At 46.7% G+C, this 18,297-nt stretch overlaps 1 protein-coding gene across 3 annotated transcripts in view; it reads left to right on the top strand.

Moving 5' to 3' along the window:
• NXPH4 (neurexophilin 4) overlaps window positions 1–18,297 on the top strand; it is an 88,874-nt gene that overhangs the window by 64,063 nt on the left and 6,514 nt on the right. The window contains exon 1 of one of the 3 annotated variants that reach the window (XM_082208901.1): window positions 2,089–2,852. The exons of 1 other annotated variant lie outside the window; for it this stretch is intronic. Coding sequence is in view for 1 of the 2 variants with exons in the window: in XM_082208900.1 (XP_082065026.1) it covers window positions 2,939–2,953 (15 nt within the window). In the remaining variant the exon portion in view is untranslated. One more of the 3 variants, XM_082208900.1, reaches the window with a different exon arrangement.

Here is an 18,297-nt window from a genome sequence, read left to right on the forward strand (position 1 = left end):
CGAACGGGCCAGTCTTGACAGACTCTGGGGTTTGTGCGCCCATCTCACATCTATTGGCCGGGGGCCAGCGCTGTCCGCAGACACTTCCGGGTCACGTGGCCAGTGTGACAACGCTGCTCTGGCGAGCCAGAGCCGCACACGGAACGCCGTTTACCTTCCCGCTGGTAAGCGGTACCTATTTATCTACTTGCACCCGGGGGTGCTTTCGAACTGCTAGGTGGGCAGGCGCTGGGACCGAGCAGCGGGAGCGCACCCCGCCGCGGGGATTCGAACCGCCGACCTTTCGATCGGCAAGCCCTAGGCGCTGAGGCTTTAGCCCACAGCGCCACCCGCGTCCCCACAGCTAGGGCATTAGTGGGGAATAAAGCAATTGAGCTGGGAGCAAGAAGCCTTACAGCTGGTTAACGGAACAGCTGGGGACTAGGATTGAAAAGCAAGCAATTGCTTGAACTCGCCACCTGGCTGGAAACAAAAGCCAGAATCTTGAGTTACTTTCCCAACAATTCCATAGTTAGCTTTGCATCAGGTCTTTCACGCCTTTCTTATAGAGAGGGGAAACTGAGGCCAGAATGATAATCGGATCACTTGCCTAAGGCCGCCCAGATTGCCTGAGGCGGAACAGAGGGTTGGATTCATTTGTTTGCTGTGTGGCTGTGATCAATGCTATATATAGCTGAGTTTGATTTCCACGCAATAGCATCTTCTTGAGAATCCTGGCATCCTGTTATACGTGGAAGTTTTCAGCTCTTGCATGTTTGCTTTTCATTTTAAAGTGATGACACTGTTCTTCAAGAGCTGTAGGATTAAATAATGTCTGGCAAGGGCTTCCGGTGGCTAGGGTAGAAGATCTGTTATCCTTCACACTCCTCTGTCCCTAGGCTACGGCTCCTGGTCTCAGGTATTCTGCCTTTACCTACTTCTTGTCAGATTTGAATGTTCATTTCTCTTTGCTTTTATGCAATTAGAAGAGCTTAATCTAGCATAACTCAAAGTGAGTTCTTCCCACCTCTGCTAGTGCTGAATAGAGTACCTATTAAATCAAATTTAACTGATGCAAACCAGGGGCGGAGAATCTGTTGCCCTCCAGATGTTGCTAGACTACAGTTTCCATAATTCTTGACCATTGGACTGTTGACTGGGGCTGACTGGAGTTGGAGTTCAACTGTACCTGGGAGGTCACAGATTCTACATTCCTGCATTCGACAAAGTATCATTTTTTAAAATAAATAAAAAAATCTGCATAAAATTTGCATAAAAATACATTTGCCTTGGTAAACTTGTGTATTTTATGTTTTCCTGGATTACACAATTTTGGTTTCCAGATTTGCAGTACATTTATAGCTTGTCAACTGGGAAGGCAGCCTATCTAGGAGAAGGAAAGCTCTGATCCTATACTGCCTTTGAGAGAAGAAAAGGCTAAGAAGTAAGCCATACCCAAATCCGGAGTGGAGTCCCTAGGAGAGTTGAATAGCGCCTTGTACACCTCCTTCGGACAACTCCTGAAGCCCAGCTGCTTTCCTTTGGACTACATCAGCGAGGCCAAGAGGGCAGCCCACCACCTCCATACACACTGCCCAGGCTTGCGCCTTATCTGGTGGTCCTGACTGAAATATTTAATCGTGTGAGTTGGAAGAGAGGAAAATGTCATTTAGACCAAGCCCTACACAAAGTAAGACTATCCACCATCCATAGATCACTGCTCAGTGTAGACCACAAGTACACATTTTGAAGAAAAAAAATACTTGCTCACAGGTAGCATGAACTGATTGATGCAAGTAGCGAGTAGAGAATTTGTGTGAGAGACACTTTACCCATAAATGACACCTAGGAGAAATTCCCTTCCAAGCTCATGGAGTGGGGTGGTTTGATCTGCTATTTTTGAGTTGGGAACTGGGCTTCATGGTCTTCATCTCAAATGACATTTCAGCCAGTGTCCTGTTTTCACACACACATCTGTTTAAATGTGGCTAGATTTAAAGAGGCCTCTTCTTTGTGGCCTCTGTACAGTCCCACCTAGAGAACTCGTTCCTGAGCAGGCCCAAATTTGCAGAATCTTCCAGAACCCTGGAAGTTCACAAGATGCCATCAGGTAGTTTTCCCCACTTCCCTGCCAAATTCCTTCCCGAACCACCACATAGTGGGAAACAAAAACCACTCTTGTCATCTCACACCCTTTGGAGCACGTTGGGGCTGCTGCTCAGTAGTTTCATGTGTTCATTCATTTCAGGGTGCCCTAGATTAAAAATTGCCCACTGCTTGGGGCTCAGCCTGAAACCTAGCTGGGTTTTGCAAACAGATGAATGAATGAGAGGTAGCCAGAACTCTGTATATTGGAAAAGAAAATCCCAATCCTTACAATAATAATATAAATCTTGAAAGTTTTTTGGGGGGAAGGCTAGCAGGGGAGTTCACAGTAGGAAAGGAATGTCTCCTTTAAAACCAGCTAGGCCACAAGCCTAACAAGACTTCATGTTGACAAGGAGTTAGGCTGAGAGACACAAGAGGCTTGCTACATCAGCGGGAGAAAGGGGCTTCCAGTCACAGAACAAATTAGAATGGATATAGGTACTGAGCCACACAGCCTTGCAGTTTTGCTCCACTGGTGATCCAGCCCTCTTGCCCCCTTTTTGCTTCCGAAAAGCTCAGACACATCAGTTTCTGAGATGACGGGTTGTCCGTGGCCAAGCCAAGAGAATTTTTTTTTTTTAAAGTCCGCCAAGTCAGATGCGACAGTAGGCGACAATGATTGACGAGCCTGACATGGGCCCACATGATGATCAAAAGCCATCGGAGCGCAGCTGAGGAACAAGCAGCAAAAAGCAGCTGGAAGGGAGGAGGAAGCTGTTTGAGGGGTGAGGGAGGCATCGCATCAGAGCGGACGCCCACATGATGGATAGGGAACTGAGAGCTACTGTAGCCGGCTATCTTCTGTTGATAGATGGAAGAGGCCAAGGTAGAGAATGGGAGCTGTGTTGCCTGTGGCAGACTTGGCAGTGGGGGGGGGGTGAGGCAGCAGCAAGACAGAGAAGTGAGCAATATAAATTGAGATTGATAAATGGTCCATGTGGTCAGAAGGTGATGAATAAGCTCGATACTGCTTAACCCTAGACTTATCTAAGTAGGTTATGTATGTTTTATAACACTGTGGTACTGCGGGGCTGGAAATTTTGACTGGTTCATCTGCGTCTTGAATTATGAAGTGGTAGGGGGTTATTAAAATCTACAAGTCCCACTCTCTGATTCCCCCGATTGTAGCCAAATCATGCCGCCAACAGCCTTCTAAAAACAGTAACCAAGGGAGCTGTTGCAGAAATAAGACCCCCACTGCCCCAGTTGTAATTTGAGCTGTGTCTCTTTCCATAAAGGTGGTTATGTGGATTCATCATTTTGGGTGATGGAGGGAATATGTAACCTTACCTTCAACCCAGTAAGTAAGAAAAGACGACAGTGATTCCCAGTTTGTTGGCATCTGTCCGTCTCGAGAGACAATGGAGTGCGTCTCCAAGCTGTGTTGGGCTGCGCAGTGTGCATGGAGGTTCTGGGCTACCCAGATGACAAGACCCCCCACCACTTGGCCTCACTGATGTCATCCAAAGGAAAGCAGAGCAATAAGTTTGACAGCCGCTTGGCAGCAGGAGTTGCCAGAAGGCACCACCCACCTGCCTTTGGGACTTCTCAGGGCCAACATTAGGGTTTTCCATGCTTGATGGTTCTATGTTGGGTGGCTGTTTGTTTTTATCTCTTCACTCCAGAGGTGATATGTAAACACGCTTTGCCATACAGTATTTGCTCTGTGATAACCCTTTCACACATACAAGTCATTCACCTGTTGTGGTCATCCCGGGATGCATGGATAAACCAGCAGCACATAGAAAGGTCAAAACACGCAACACAGCCTTTCCCAATGTTTGTCAAGCCCTTCTCTTGAACCTGGAGGAAATTCCACAACCTCAGTAAGCAGCGTCTTATATTAAGGGAGAAATCCCCTAATGGCACAAAGCTAGTTGGTGTAAGACAAACCAGACAAACCAGGAGCTGGCTGAGCTGGCCTAAGCCTGGCAGAGAGAAATCAAGCTTTTACAATAGTGTTTGAGTTCTACAACCCTTTCGGCCAGCTTAATTTACCCTGGGTGGCCAGGTCACATGTCCAAGCTGAATGGGCTTCGGTCAGGATCTAGCCCAAGTCCCCACTCTCTGGTCCTGCCTCTGCCACTCCTCTGGAGTGCCCCATTATCAGGACTTAGGCTGCCTTGATATCCACTGGATTTGGCTCAGCTGGCTGGGTCCCAGCTGAGCTGAACTGGGGAAAATACGCTGGTGTAGCTCCAGCTGAGCCAAGGAAGGGGTGTTATACTGGTGTATCCCAGGTGTGCTTGGAACCTCCCAGCTCAGCCAGAGATTTGCTGGATCCTAACCCCACTCATGCTGGCAGATCTTGCTATATTCTGCAGTGGGCTGATACCAGACTAAATAAATTTTAGTCAATGAATCATATAAATTAATCAAGGAAGTTGATTGTGAATAAAATAAATTTTGAAGTAAAAACTGCTAATTATAACTAATAACAATGAGATTTCTGCATTGCAGGGGGTTGGACTAGAAGACCCTTAGGATCCCTTCCAACACTATAATTCTATGATTCTAGGTCATATTACTGTTTTTATTAGATGATGCCTGGTCATGTTGCAGCAGGCACCACCTTAGAAGAAGTATTTCATCTTTGCAAACAAAGTGAATTACCATATTTTTCGCCCTATAGGATGCACTTTTTCCCCCTCCAAAAATGAAGGGGAAATGTGTGTGCGTCCTATGGGGTGAATGCAGGCTTCAGGAAGCTTGCAGATAGGTGCTTGCAGCCCAAACTCCGGGGAGCGCGGCACTGCGCACCCCGGGCTTCGGATAGCAGCAAGCTCCGGGAGCGATGGCGAGGTTGAGCGCAACCTCGCCATTGCCCCCGGACCTGTTCTGGGGGCTGGGGTCGGGGGAAGCTCGGGCTTCCCCTGCCCCCAGCCCCGCAAGCTCCGGAAGCTAAAAACAAAGCCAAGACAGCTAGCGGGATCCATCCCGCTCGCTGTCATGGCTTCTTTGCTCTTTGGGGCTCGGGGGAAAAAAATAATTCCCCCCCCCCAAAAAATAAGTGCACCCTATGGGCCGGTGTGCCCTATAGGGCGAAAAATACGGTATTTTAGTTTCAGTTCACAGTGCATTTTCAGACAACCTGTTTATTGAGCATTCATCTGGTTTGTTTGCACAAAATTCTCATGGAAGTCATACAACTCCAGCTGTTTATTGGGCATTCACCCTGATCTCTTTGCAGGGAATTTATACATTGTTTCTTCAAGCAATGGTTATTCCTTATTTTTCTGTGCTCCCCCAACCCCATCACTTCTATTACCACAAAAAGTCAGGTGGGGTTTTTTTAGAAGTGGGATTGTTGTGCATGTGTGCCAAATCCATTTTAAATGTGTTTGAATCCCACCTAAAATAGCAACAGTTCGTTGGAGAATTTGGCAAGGAAGATGTTGACAAAGCCAAAGGTTTGTTTGTCAAAGAATTGAAAGAACAGAATGAATTAAGATTGAGAACTGCTTAGCTGGAAGGTCACTAAGCATAGACAGCCAGCCCTGAGATTACTGGATGATATGTTTTTAACTGAATCAGTTTTTATATGCTTTTAACTATAACTGTTTTTAGAATGTTTTAACTGTTTTAGAATTCATTGTTTTTTTAAAAAATAAAATTTGTGGATCATAGAATTGGAGAGTTAGAGTGGACCATGAGTACCATCTAATTCAACCCTCTGCAATGCAGGAATCTCAACTAAAGCATCCATCCAACCTCTGCTTAAAAACCTCCAAGGAAGGAGAGTCCAACACCTCACAATGGAGTCAAACAGTTCTTCCTGTAAAAGAGTTCTTTCTAATGTTTCGTTGGCATCTCCTTTCTTGTAATTTGAACAGGGACGCGGACTTATAAAAAATATGGGGGCCCCCCCGGGAAAGCTCATGAATAATAAATAAGCTCATGAATATGCAAATAAAGTGACGCCGCCTCCTCGTGAGCGAATAGGGGAGAGCGTGCTGCGCCTATTAATCAGCTCCAGAACAGCTGATATGCGGGAAACGCGGGGCTAGCCGGAGAAGAGAGGGCGAGCCCCCTCCGCTCCGGCCCTAAACTGCTGAAACCGCCAGGAGGAAGGAAATTCCCCCTGGCAGTGCCTTGGCAGTGGCGGTGGTGCTGCGAAGCAGCGAGGCAGGAGCCCCCGCCCCCGGGGATTCCCTAATCTCGCGGGGGACGGCCGGGGCTCTCCGACTAGGGCGCGCGGCTGGCTGGCTGGCTGGCGAGGGAGCAGGTGGGGAGGAGGCGGGGGACGGCGGCGGCGCTCTGCTGGAAGGGCGCCCGAGATTATTGGGGGGGCCTGAGCCCCCCCAATTTTTTTTTGAGGGGGCTCGAGCCCCCTCAGGCCCCATGGAGTCGGCGCCTATGAACTTGAATCCATTTGTATGAGTCCTACAGAGGAGAAAACATGCTTGTTCCATCTTCCATATGATAGGCATTTAGATATTTGAAGATGGCTATACTATCTCCTCTCAGTCTCCTCTTTTCCAGCCTAAACATACCCAGCTCCCTCATAAGGCCTGGTTTCCAGACCCTTGATCATATTGGTTGCTCTCCTCTGCACACGTTCCAGCTTGTCAACATCCTTCTTAAATTGTGGTGCCCAGAACTGGACACAGTATTCCAGGTGTGGTCTGGCCAAGGCACAATAGAGTGGTGCTATTACTGCCCCTGATCTGGACACCAGACGTCTCTTGATGTCTTTAATCCCTCCTGCAAAATAGTGGCCCTCTGGGGGTGCCTATAGTTTGCTTGTTGTTGTTCTTTGCCTAATTTACATACATTTTGATATTTTGCTAGACAGATTAGGCTGAGTATTTGTCCTCATTTGCCTTTTATGAAACTCACAGGCCTTATGGGTCAAACTAGACACTGATCCTCCTATCCACAGTGTTATTTTCCTCCCCCTTGTCTTTGTTTTTGAAGTGTAGGAATTAAATTCGTCCTGACAAAGGAGGTGTTGCAAAGATGAAACATCACACGTGAAAACATTGTCCTTTATTTCAACATGTACGTGAAGATACCAGCCTAATTTGGGGCCTTGGGTGCTAGACTGGTTTTTTCTTTTATATATAGGACTTATGGGTATGCTTTCAAATGTAGTCAGGAGGTTAGGTTTCTATTCAGGGTTCTGGAGTTAGGACTGGCAAGTTGGAATGATGTGTGTGTGATGTGGAAACTTTGCGGGCATGTGTGTAAGTGTGATAAAAAGTGAGAACCAGAAGCAAGGGCTGCTAGACTGTACTTGCAGCTTTTGAAAGGTTAGGGCTTTTTGTTAGGGCTGGCAAACAGGTACTGGGTCACCAAGCCTGAAAACTCCCCAAGAGACAGAGGAGCCAGGCCAGGGTCAATAGCTTTATGTGACCTGTTATTAGCCCTTTTGGATTGTCTGGTCCCTGCCAAGTTTGTGGTTGCAGCACCACTCTCTGGCCATCAGTAGTGGTGGCACTGAAGCACAGTGGTGAGCAGACAGGCTCTCCCTCAGGGTAGACTAAAACCCCTTTTCTCTGACACCTTCACCTTCTGGGTGAACAAACTTGTTGTTTGCAACTTGGAGAAACATTCAGACACAATTCCCACACCTGAAGCAGTGCTGCCTGAAGGCTATATCATATGACATTAGTGGATTTGTAGTTTGACTCTCAGAATACCTCTGAGCGGAAAGTAGGTCTGTCTTCCTCCTCAAGGTCCTTTAGAACAGCTCCTGCCACCTCTGAATATGGGACAGTGCTCTCAACGGATGAGGTGGCCACAACCCATTCTGTAGAAGGACTTAAATACTTAGCAACCTGCAGAGCACGGATATAATGAGCTGCTTGATATTGTCACAGGCCAATGCTTCCTCTAGCACGCTGCTGACAGTGGCTTTCAGAGTCTGATCCGGAGGTCTTTTCAAGTACTAGTACCTAAGATCCTTTAACTGTAGGTGCCAAGAATTAACCCTCTCATGAGCCCTCTTCAGGTAGCATGATCTGTCCCCATGGAAGCAGTGCCGTGTGTGGCAGAGCAGGGATAAGCATCCTAAGCTCAGCTTTCGTCCCTGTCACCCTCTGCAAGTTGAAGGGGCCATCGCCAAATGTACTCATGGAAAATCACCATGTGATTTAGAGCCTAGTCTTCAGTAAGTACAGGAGGTACTCCCCCACCCCACTCTCTCCCCCCCCCAATGATGCTACTCACATGTGAATAAACCCCCAAAGCAGACTAGGGATAGAAAAAACATTTTTGTCAAACAATTGCATTATAATCTCTGTGCTGTCACCTCTCATGCAAAATCAGAACCCAAGGGTTCCATTCCCCAGCCTAGGGCCCTCCAAGTGTTTTGGGTTACAAATGAACTTTAATTTTGCAGCCTGTGTTTGCTGGTATGCAATTGAATTATTGTTGTTGTTTAGTCGTTTAGTCGTGTCCGACTCTTCGTGACCCCATGGACCAGAGCACGCCAGGCACTTCTGTCCTCCACTGCCTCCCGCAGTTGAATGCAATTGAATCCCACCCCCCAAATAGTAAAGGTCTGGAAGCTCCTAGTGTTCTTGCCAATTTGCTTTATATGGGTTGTAGACCTCCCTTAGCAGTTACAGTGCCCAGAACTTCATGAGATTGCACATTTCTGTATATTTCCTAAGTGAAATTAGCAGGATAGGGAAACAGCATTGTTATTATTTAAAGCTGCATTTTTGTGCCAGTTCATATGCCCATTTGCAGCTCACAACAGCTGTAGTTTTTAATTTTAGGTTCATTATACAATTGTAGAGCTGCTAGGGATTCAGTTCTCTAAAGGCAAATCTACCTCACACTTTCTGAAACGATATGCAAACAGAAACATCCGTCCTTCAAAATCCACACTTCTTCAATTTTTTCAATGCAATTCTCTAGCCAAGTGGTGTGTAGAAAGCAAAGCAAAGCAAAACAAAACAAAACAAAACAAAACAAAACAAAACAAAACAAAACACTGAACATGTACTAGGGTAAAGTGTGTATAAAATGTATTACATTAGGAAAAATTGCTTTGCAAAAATGTGTATATCAAGCAAAAATGCATACAAAATTGTGTGTATCAGAATAAATTTACACAAATATGCTGTTGAATTTTCATGAGGACATTTTAAGAAATCACAGACTGATGTGCAAATGTGCAACTGATCTGAAGAGTTAAAAAACACACACAACAGAAACAGAGAGAAACCAAATATTTATAGATTCACACATCCCTAAGAACTACAGGCTGAAAACAGCCCAGGTTTGGATTCTGGCTTAGCTGTGGCTGATCCTGCATTTGAGGTGATCTGTGACAACATAGCAAAGGCAAAATTCAGTCTGTGGTGGCATGCTCAAAAAATTGCTTCGTCAACATGGACTTGCCATCCGCTAAACAAACTGGTTATGAGAATTAGCTCTAGTGAGGCAGAGGAGAGAAGATAGTGGCATACAGATAATGGAATCATAGAATTGTAGAGATGGAAGGGACCCCAAGGGTCACCTAGTCCAACCCCCAGGAATCTCAACTAAAGCATCCATGGCAGATGGCCATCCAGGCTCTGCTTAAAAGCCTCACCACCTTTGGAGGGAGTCCCTAGAACAGCTCTTAATGTCAGAAAGTTCTTCCTGATCATAGAATTGTAGAGTTGGAAGGTACCACAAGTTTAGTTGGAATCTCCTTTCTTGTAACTTGAATCCACTGGTTCGGGCCCTACCCTCTGAGAAAGAGAAAACAAGCTTGCTCCCTTTCCCATGTGACAGCCCTTGAGATATTTGAAAATGGCTATCCTATCTCCTCTTAGCCTCCTCTTTTTCAGGCTAAACATTCCCAACTCCCTCCTACCAAACTCCCTCATTTCATTAATATTGCTGGTTAGTTGGGTAGGTTGTGTCTGCAGCTGTGGAGAATTTGTAGAGCCGATGTGGGGAACTTGTGGCCTGCCAGATGTTGCTGAACTCCAGATCCCACCATCCCTGACTCATGGGCCATACTGGCTGGTGCTGACAAGAGTTGGAGGCCAATATCTGGAGGGCACAGGTTCCCCAATCCCGGCTTACAACGCAATCCTAAGCATGTTGCCTCAGAAGTAAGTCCTACTGAATTCAGTGGGGCTTACCCCCAGGTAAGTAGGGTTAGGATAGCAGCCTTAGAGGTGGATAAGAGGCCTCTCGGGCCCTGCTCCTGCTTCTAACGAAAGGCAACTTCCCCCAGCTCCATGCCTTGTTTTTCTCCCCTCCGCAGCATGAAGTTCACACCAGCTGCCCTCTCAAGAGCGCACAAGGTTTAATTAGTGCTCTCCAAACGCCTGTGATGAAGGATGCAACACGAGGTTAACCCACGTGCAGCTGCCAGTGGCTGCTTGCTTCTTTCCCAGGGGGACTTCTGCTTCGATTCCTATTCCCTCCTTTCCCAGAAGAGAGGCAGGCAGCAGGACCACAACCCTTTGCCCACCCTGGAGGATTCACAACTCGGCTCACGTAAAAGCTGAGGCCTCTTCCCGGGCAAAGCTTCTTCCATTCCTGCTTGCTTATGCTGGAGAATAGAGCCCCCTAACAATGCATGGCCTTGCATCTTCACACCTGCCTCATGAGTCAGCTCCCCCCTGCATGCGGTGATTGCCCAGGGAGGCTCCATTTTGCCCAGGCACTGCACACTACCCTGGGGTGAGGGCAGGGGCTCTATGAGTCAAGCAGCTTGTCAGAGCTTTTTTACAACAATACAATTAGGGGCCTTCTGCGCTTCCCAGCTGCATGGTGTGCTGGCTGCCCTCCTACCTGCCTTTTAATGACCCTCAGCACTTCCCTGAGCAGGTGTTAACAAACTGCTGGGCGTATTTTCCACACTGAATGCTGAGAAGCAACTGGGCGGGGGGGGGGGGGACTGCTTAGCAAACAGCACCTTTTTTTCAGGCATGGAAGAGCAAGGACTCACCCACACTTCCGCTCGTCCCATGCCTAGAAAGCATAGGCCTGGGCTGTTTCTGCTTGCCCTGTACTTTCCAGGCCTGGGTCCAAGGGCTTCTGTCTTTGCACGGCTGCTTTCCCCTGGAAAACCCACTCTTTAAGGCTAAATCAGAGCGAACACCAATCCAGAGAAAACCCGATTGAAGTTTGCTCTCATTCAGTAAACTGCGGAAGTGTGGATGAGCCCTAAGTCTCTTTTGGGATTGTGGCAGGCTTAAATTTTGTCAGGCTGTACCCTTGGACCTATTTTCAGTGTCCTAGACACTTGAGCATGTCTGGAGTGCCCCTGTTTCCTCATTGAGGCTCCCCTGTTTCCTCATTGAGGCTGTGTACAGTAGTCACTTTTCATTTTAAGAACTAAACTGCCAGTAGGCTGGAGCTCTGTTCAATTGGCATAGCCAAAATTTGGGGGTTGCAGAACCTCAGTTTGCTATGTATTTTTATTGATGGGGGCCAGCTGCCCCTCCCAGCCCCCCCCCCAGCTATGCCCATGATCTATTCCCTCAACTTATGCATGGATATTAACAGATAAACAGTGGTCATGGAATCACACCTGCTAACCCCCAACCCCAAGCTCCTGCAAAAATTCTTCTTTCTCCAGAGCTGTGATGTCCTGCCTTCAGAAGCGGAATTATCAACATATAGTCAACAGCACATCAAAACAAGTCAATCCACCCATCACATTTGTATCTTGCTGCTCCTCCAACAAACTCAGTGGGCACCTTGAGCCGACCTACTTACTGAACGTTCATCCTGATTTAGTTTACGAAGAGGTTGGATTATATTGGTCTTTATTGAGCATTTGTTCTCATTTACTTGGAGTGGTTATGCAAGAATAATTATTCACTCTGCATTTGTCCTTATTTGCTTGCAGGGTCTTTATACATTTTCCTCTTAGTAGTCATTCACTTATCCCACATGTTTCAATTCATTTCCCTGTCATTCATCCTAACAGCAAAAAGTCTGCTTCTCTTTTTTGAACTGGATTTGTTATGCTTGGGTGAGTGAACACTTTAATCCACTTTAATTGTGCAAACCTAAATTTCCAGGACACATTTGAATCCCTTCTGCAAAATAGTGACAATATGGAGGTGACTGGCGTTGCTTACATGGGGACTGTCCTATTTTATCCTCACAACTCTACCCCCCCCAAGGTTAGGCTCAGAGACAAGGATTTATCCAAACCTCCTCTTCGCCCCGCCAGACGGACAAGCTGGGCATACTAGCCAAGTGGGCAGTTGCACCGGGCCTTCCCTATATTGCCAGTCCGATTGCTCCCTACATTAGAATCATGCTAGCTATCAAATCAAAATTCTGGGTATCAAGAACAGCATGTTAGAGCAATAGAGGTGTGCACCTATTGTTACATTCCAACCATTCAAAAATCAGAATTTGTGTACACACACACACACACACACACACACACACACACACACACACACCCCTCCATCCAGGAAAGAAAAAGTATGATTACAACAAGAATATGTTCTAGCCAAGCGAACGCCCTTGAGAGGGTGTGTACTAGGGCCACTCTGGGGTGTGTGGCTTGAGGGAGGGGCATGGCCCAGACCCAAGATGGTGGGCCAGGTGGAGAGGCCTGGAGGTTCGCATCAGCTCTGGGTCTTGAGGTTCTCCACTCCTGCTGTACATGATGGAGGAGAGTGTGCCCCATTACAAAAACTCTCTGAGAGCCTCATGGGTTGTTGCGGATGTTTCCTCCCAAAGTATTTCACTTTTGCCTTTCCCCCACCCCAACACACAAAGACAAACAGCAGATGCATTCTGACAAATCCACTTAGACAACTTGCTATTTCCCTGACTGTTTGGGTGCAATGAAATAGCGACTGGCCCCTTTAAAAATGTTGCAGTGGAAAACCGCTTGATCCATTACATAACTGATGTTTTTCCAATATGTCCATCACATCCAAAAGACCTCACAACAACCTGTGAAGTAAGTTAGCCTGGAAGATGATGCCTACCAGGCACCTGGTGCGCTTCAGGGCTGAGTAAGGAATTGAACCTGGGCTGCCCTAATCCAGTGCTCTAACCACTGCACCCCACTGACCCTGGCCATGCTATGTGTGGCTGAATACATAACCGCTTAGGGATTTTATTGCTATTAAGCAGTAGGTAAAAGTTGTGAAATAAATAAACTATATGGGCGTATGTATGTCCTGTCCCTACATGCCAGTCAGACAGGTGGGCTTGCTGCCATGATCCCACTTCCCATAACATATATTTACTGTATGCGCAATAGTGCACATCTGAAAAGTGCATTTGCCAGGGTTGGTTCAAGACCTTTTGGCACCTCACTCTGCCTCATGGCTGGGCCCGCCCTGGCTTTTGCAGTCACGTTATGTTATACAAATTCAGCTCTTTATTTCTTAGCCAAGGGCCACCAGCAAATCATACAGCAGCGCAACTTAAAACATAGTGCATCACTGAGAATATAATTAAAACAAACTAGTAGCATAATCCATTGTAGTATCTAATCCATTGCAGCATTCAGTATTTCCCCCCAACAACATTAAATCTACAGCAGTGCGAAAGTGTAACATTCACTACAGAAAAAGGGACCTTCTCATTTACACTTTAGCCCAGCGCTTCCAGCAACAGAGCTGACAGTCCTCAGCCTTGCTCCAAATCGTGCTGGCAATCAATCTTATGGGATTCGGCCCATTCTTTTTTAATAGACAAAACCACAGAAAGCTAGCTAAGTCAAATATGATCCTGTGGGTCTGATTTGTCAGCAAAATGACCAATATGTCACCACCTACCCAATCCTTTATGTCCCCCAGCCATTTTTGCTATAAATTTCTGCCTAGGGCAATTACATAGACTGTACTGCAACACAATTATGTTCCAGAGTTTCCACTGTTGGTTGTCCACACTTCTTCCATGGCTGCTCCACAGAAATCCCTTTGAGCCATCCTAAAGTGACTGCAGAAAGGAAATTGTTTAGTGTTGCCAAGCTGATTAGTCTTTGGCACTTTGGTACCTATGTTTTGTTGAGTATGGGGGAAGGGAACTCATGTTATCCAATCTTGGGTAGAAGGGAGATGCTATTTGGGTAATAATCTCTGCCAACAGCTCATGAAAATCCACATCCATGATATGCTGTCTCATCACATTGAGAGCTTTATTTTCTTCCAGCATGAACATAAGATGAAAATCCTATCCTGGCTATCAGATTAATGGCAAAATTTAACCCAATCAAAAAGGTTTTAGCACCCAGTACATTCTGCCAATGAGCATATCTATATTCCATACTCTCTAAATGCAGAACCTGTTCACCACTAGGCAGGCAAAGGCAAGTATCCAGACAGATGGTTTGGCAGTGGGTGAGAAAGTAATTAACCCCAAAAATCTTGAGTCAACAGCCTGACCGCAGACTCCCACGCCCTGCCTGTGAGGGAGTGCTACAAGGAACCAAAGCATTCCACTCCAGTCATGAAGTGTCTTCAAAAGAATGGAGAGCAGAGGAATTATGTCACTGAACTATGAATAGTTTTACTTCTTGCCTGGAATCATTGGGCCAGAAATGCCAACAGGATTTCCTGGGTCTAGTCCACTGTATGTGTATTGGGCTGCCTGCCCCCGCAGTCTATTGATGAGCTGCTCCCTATGTATATACTAGGGGCTGTGCCCCTGCTCACTCTGGTCTCCAACCCCTCATTAGCCCTTCTGGCCTTTACATTTCTACATTAGCCGCAGCTTCTGGACCGACCTCGAGGGTAGCCCCACATACAGTAATCGATTTTCAGGGTGGACAATCACAAACAAACATCTTCCCAGCTAGTGCAACCAACTAACATTCAGATAGCTAGGTGGTGGTTTGGTGCAGATCAAGGTTCCAGCCAAATATGAACGCTGAGCTGATATGCACTGAGGCACTTGCTGTTGGCTCATATAGAGGTGGCTACACATACTTGGCCAATTTTCCACCTTCGCTTGGAGAAACTTTTAGGAACATTATTTTTTAGAGAGAGTGAGAGAAACACATTGTAGCCACTACCAATTTCAAGAAGGAAGAGTTTCAGGAGGAGCTGTATCTTCTGTTGTGCACCATATTCAAGGCCTTTGAAATATTTAAACATAATGGGATGGAATTCAACATCACACTCTTTTGTTTGCTCCATCTGGGCAAACAGTTTGGCGTTCTCCCCGCCCCCAAACCTCGAGTCAATTGTGGTGTGTACGAAGGGAGAGGAGGACGAAGTCCTGTTGCACAAGGGACAGCCCTTGCACAGGACTTCCACTTATGGTGCTCATGAGATCAATCCCATTCAAGAGTCACCAGATAGGATGTATGTTTGCATGCCATGGACCTCTAATATTAGACCTAGTGCTTCTGAATGAACCCAGCACCACTTATGGCTAGTTCACACATTTAGGCTCACCACTTGAAGTCTGTAGCAACCAATGATGACTCAGCATGTGTGAATGAGTCATCACAGATGAAGTGTTGCACAATTTTCATACCTCCTTCTGCCACCCAGCCCAAGCCCACCGCAAGGAAGCTTCCCTCTGGGCCAGTTCAAACATGCAGCATCAAATGGTGATTTGTATGCCTAAATCCACAATCACAACCAGTCAGACACCATCAAGGACCTCACACCCAAGACCTTTCAGTGGAGTAACACGGTCACACCTTCATCTGCCAGTCACCCAAACTGCACAGTAACCACGTATAGTGGAATCCCATACATGCATGTGTGAACTATGACACAATCCTATGTGGATTCACTTGGAAGAATGTCCCCCTGTAGACAGTGGGCCCTACTCCCATATGAGGCTGCCATCCTAAACACAGTTACATGGGAGTAAGTTTCATTGAGCTTAGAGCAAGCGTGGGGAACATGAACTGTTCATCTTGTGTCTGCACTATGAAGATAGACTTCTGTTCACAGATGGGTTACTTCAGAACAGACGAGTCTTAAAGCCTGCCTTCTCTCTCATCACGCTGAGACAAAAGAGATGCTGCAGCCATGATTTTCTGCCCTGGCTGCCTGAACTAATTACAGTCAGTGACTGCAGAGTTCTCTGCACTTTGATTCCATGTGCTGAAGAACTGAGTGGGGAGGACAGAACACTCTCTTGACTCGGACTGCATCTTCTAAGACTGCTTAGAGTGCTTTCAACTTTCATTTAAAATTTGATATGCACAAACTCCTTAGGACTAATGCAGACTAAAAGCACAGTGTGAACACACCCCAAGAACCAAACAAGGAGAGAGAAGGGGCGTGGGTTTTTTATATTATTATTAAACCTTTGATCTTAAAATCTACAACATATGATTTCTGGCTCTCAGCAAAAGGATGAAAGCAAGGATGGAGGATGAAATGCTGTTCCAATGCATGCTCAGAAAGTAACATTTGAAATGACAAAGTCCCTGGCTCCTTTTTGAGGAAATGCAAAAGACTGGTGTAGCCTCCAACATTTTCCCTTGCGAAAAATGGTGGGATAGGTATCATGCCCCAGTTTCTGCATTGGATTCGGAGGATGTGTTCCTTGTTGTTGTTTTTTAAGAGCTCCAGAACCTCAAGTAGGGCAGTGTACCCATTACCTCTTGCTATGGCTCCACTGCTGGTGTTTGAAGCTGAGTACACATGACACTAGCCACAATCCATAAGTATCCTACAGCTTCTTGAGAAATACTGCTCAATTTGCTTTCCCTTATACCAGCCTCCATCTGATTGCAAACCAGAAACTACAGTTAAGCTGCGGTGCATAGAGTTCAGGAAGCCATTGCTCATCCACAGATGCCTGCATATGCACAGACGGCAACTTCAGTGAATTGGAGTTGAATTGGAGTTCAGCACAGGGAAACAGGCAATGGGCATCATCTCTGGACTGAACAGCAGCATAAGAATGTGACTTGAAACACAGCAGGGGAAACATCATGTCTCTGATGTGCACATAGCATTGCTTTGGAGTAGCAGCTGCATCCCCCTCCAATGCCTGCCCTTCTCCCTCACTTGGGCCTCCTCCACTTTTGTATGAGTCTGAGCAGTTTTCTCCGTGCCCTGCTCCTTTCCCAGGGAAAACCATCTCCTTTAGTGCTCAGAGCAAATGTTAATCTGGAGAAGATCAGAATTGGCTTTTACTCTGATTGAGTGCTAAAGAGTGGTTTCAGGACGAGAGAAAGTGTGGACAAGCCCTCAGAGTTGTCATCTTCAGTCCAGGAGACTGCCTAATTTGAAGAGCTCCAGGCCAGCAAGTCTTTATGGAATAGTTGTGCTTGCCTTCCTGGTGTGTGGGTGGTTAATTCACGTATCCATCTCTTCTGCCTGGTGCAGCAATATTCATCTTACAGCAAGCAGGAGAAGGTGGTGGTGAACAGGCTGCTTGAGGAGTGGGTAAGAGCCCCATATCTACAGGCTGGCACCCTGACCTGGATCTCTTAAAGCTTACAGCTGCAGTCCACGTGTCTGGAGCAGGCAGTACAATCTGCTGAGGATGTGCAGAGATCTTCCCAGACATTGAAAAGGGGGTGGGGTCCACCTGAAAGCAGAACTGCCCTGCCCAATCAGCTCCAGTAATAATCCAGAGTAAGCAGATGCATTTACTAGATGTCCCTTAGGTGTCTAGAAAGCTAACTTAGATCACTGGGTAGCTGGGCTCCAGCATGATGCAGGCATCATTCTCACACACACCAGTGCCTGGAGGTCTTAATAATAATAATTTATTATTTATAGCCTGTCCATCTGGCTGGGTTTTCCCAACCACTCTGGGCGGCTCCCAACAGAATAGCAAGGATGGCTCTTTTCATAGCATGATGTCCTATCTGGGGAAGCCAGGTCCCATGTGAGTTCCAGGATTGGAGCACAACCAAAGGCCGGGCTTTTACGCCAGCTGAACCCCGCTCCTTGATTTGAGGAGCATGTATCTACCTGTATCTTTTCAGCAAGTCTGAGGGGCATGTCTGAATATGAAGAAAGAGGCCTGGACACTCTCTATATTCCACCAGTAGCAATAGTCTCATTGGCAGATGAGAGAGTGAGGAGCTCAAAGGAGCATCAGACACCTTTCTACCCTGTCATCTGCTACTATCTGCCATCACTGCCTTCCACTACACTTGGCAAGGTGGCAGAGCTGCAGCTGTGAGAGGGTGGTGGTCAGTGGGGGAGAGTGGGAAGAGGAAGAGCACTTGCTTTGCATGCAGAAGATCCTAGATTCATACCTTGGCATCTCCAGGTAGGGCTGGGAGAAACCCTAGTCTGGAACTGGGGAGCT

This window comes from Podarcis vaucheri (assembly GCF_965113315.1).
Source record: "Podarcis vaucheri genome assembly, chromosome: 2".
Lineage (NCBI taxonomy): Eukaryota > Metazoa > Chordata > Lepidosauria > Squamata > Lacertidae > Podarcis > Podarcis vaucheri.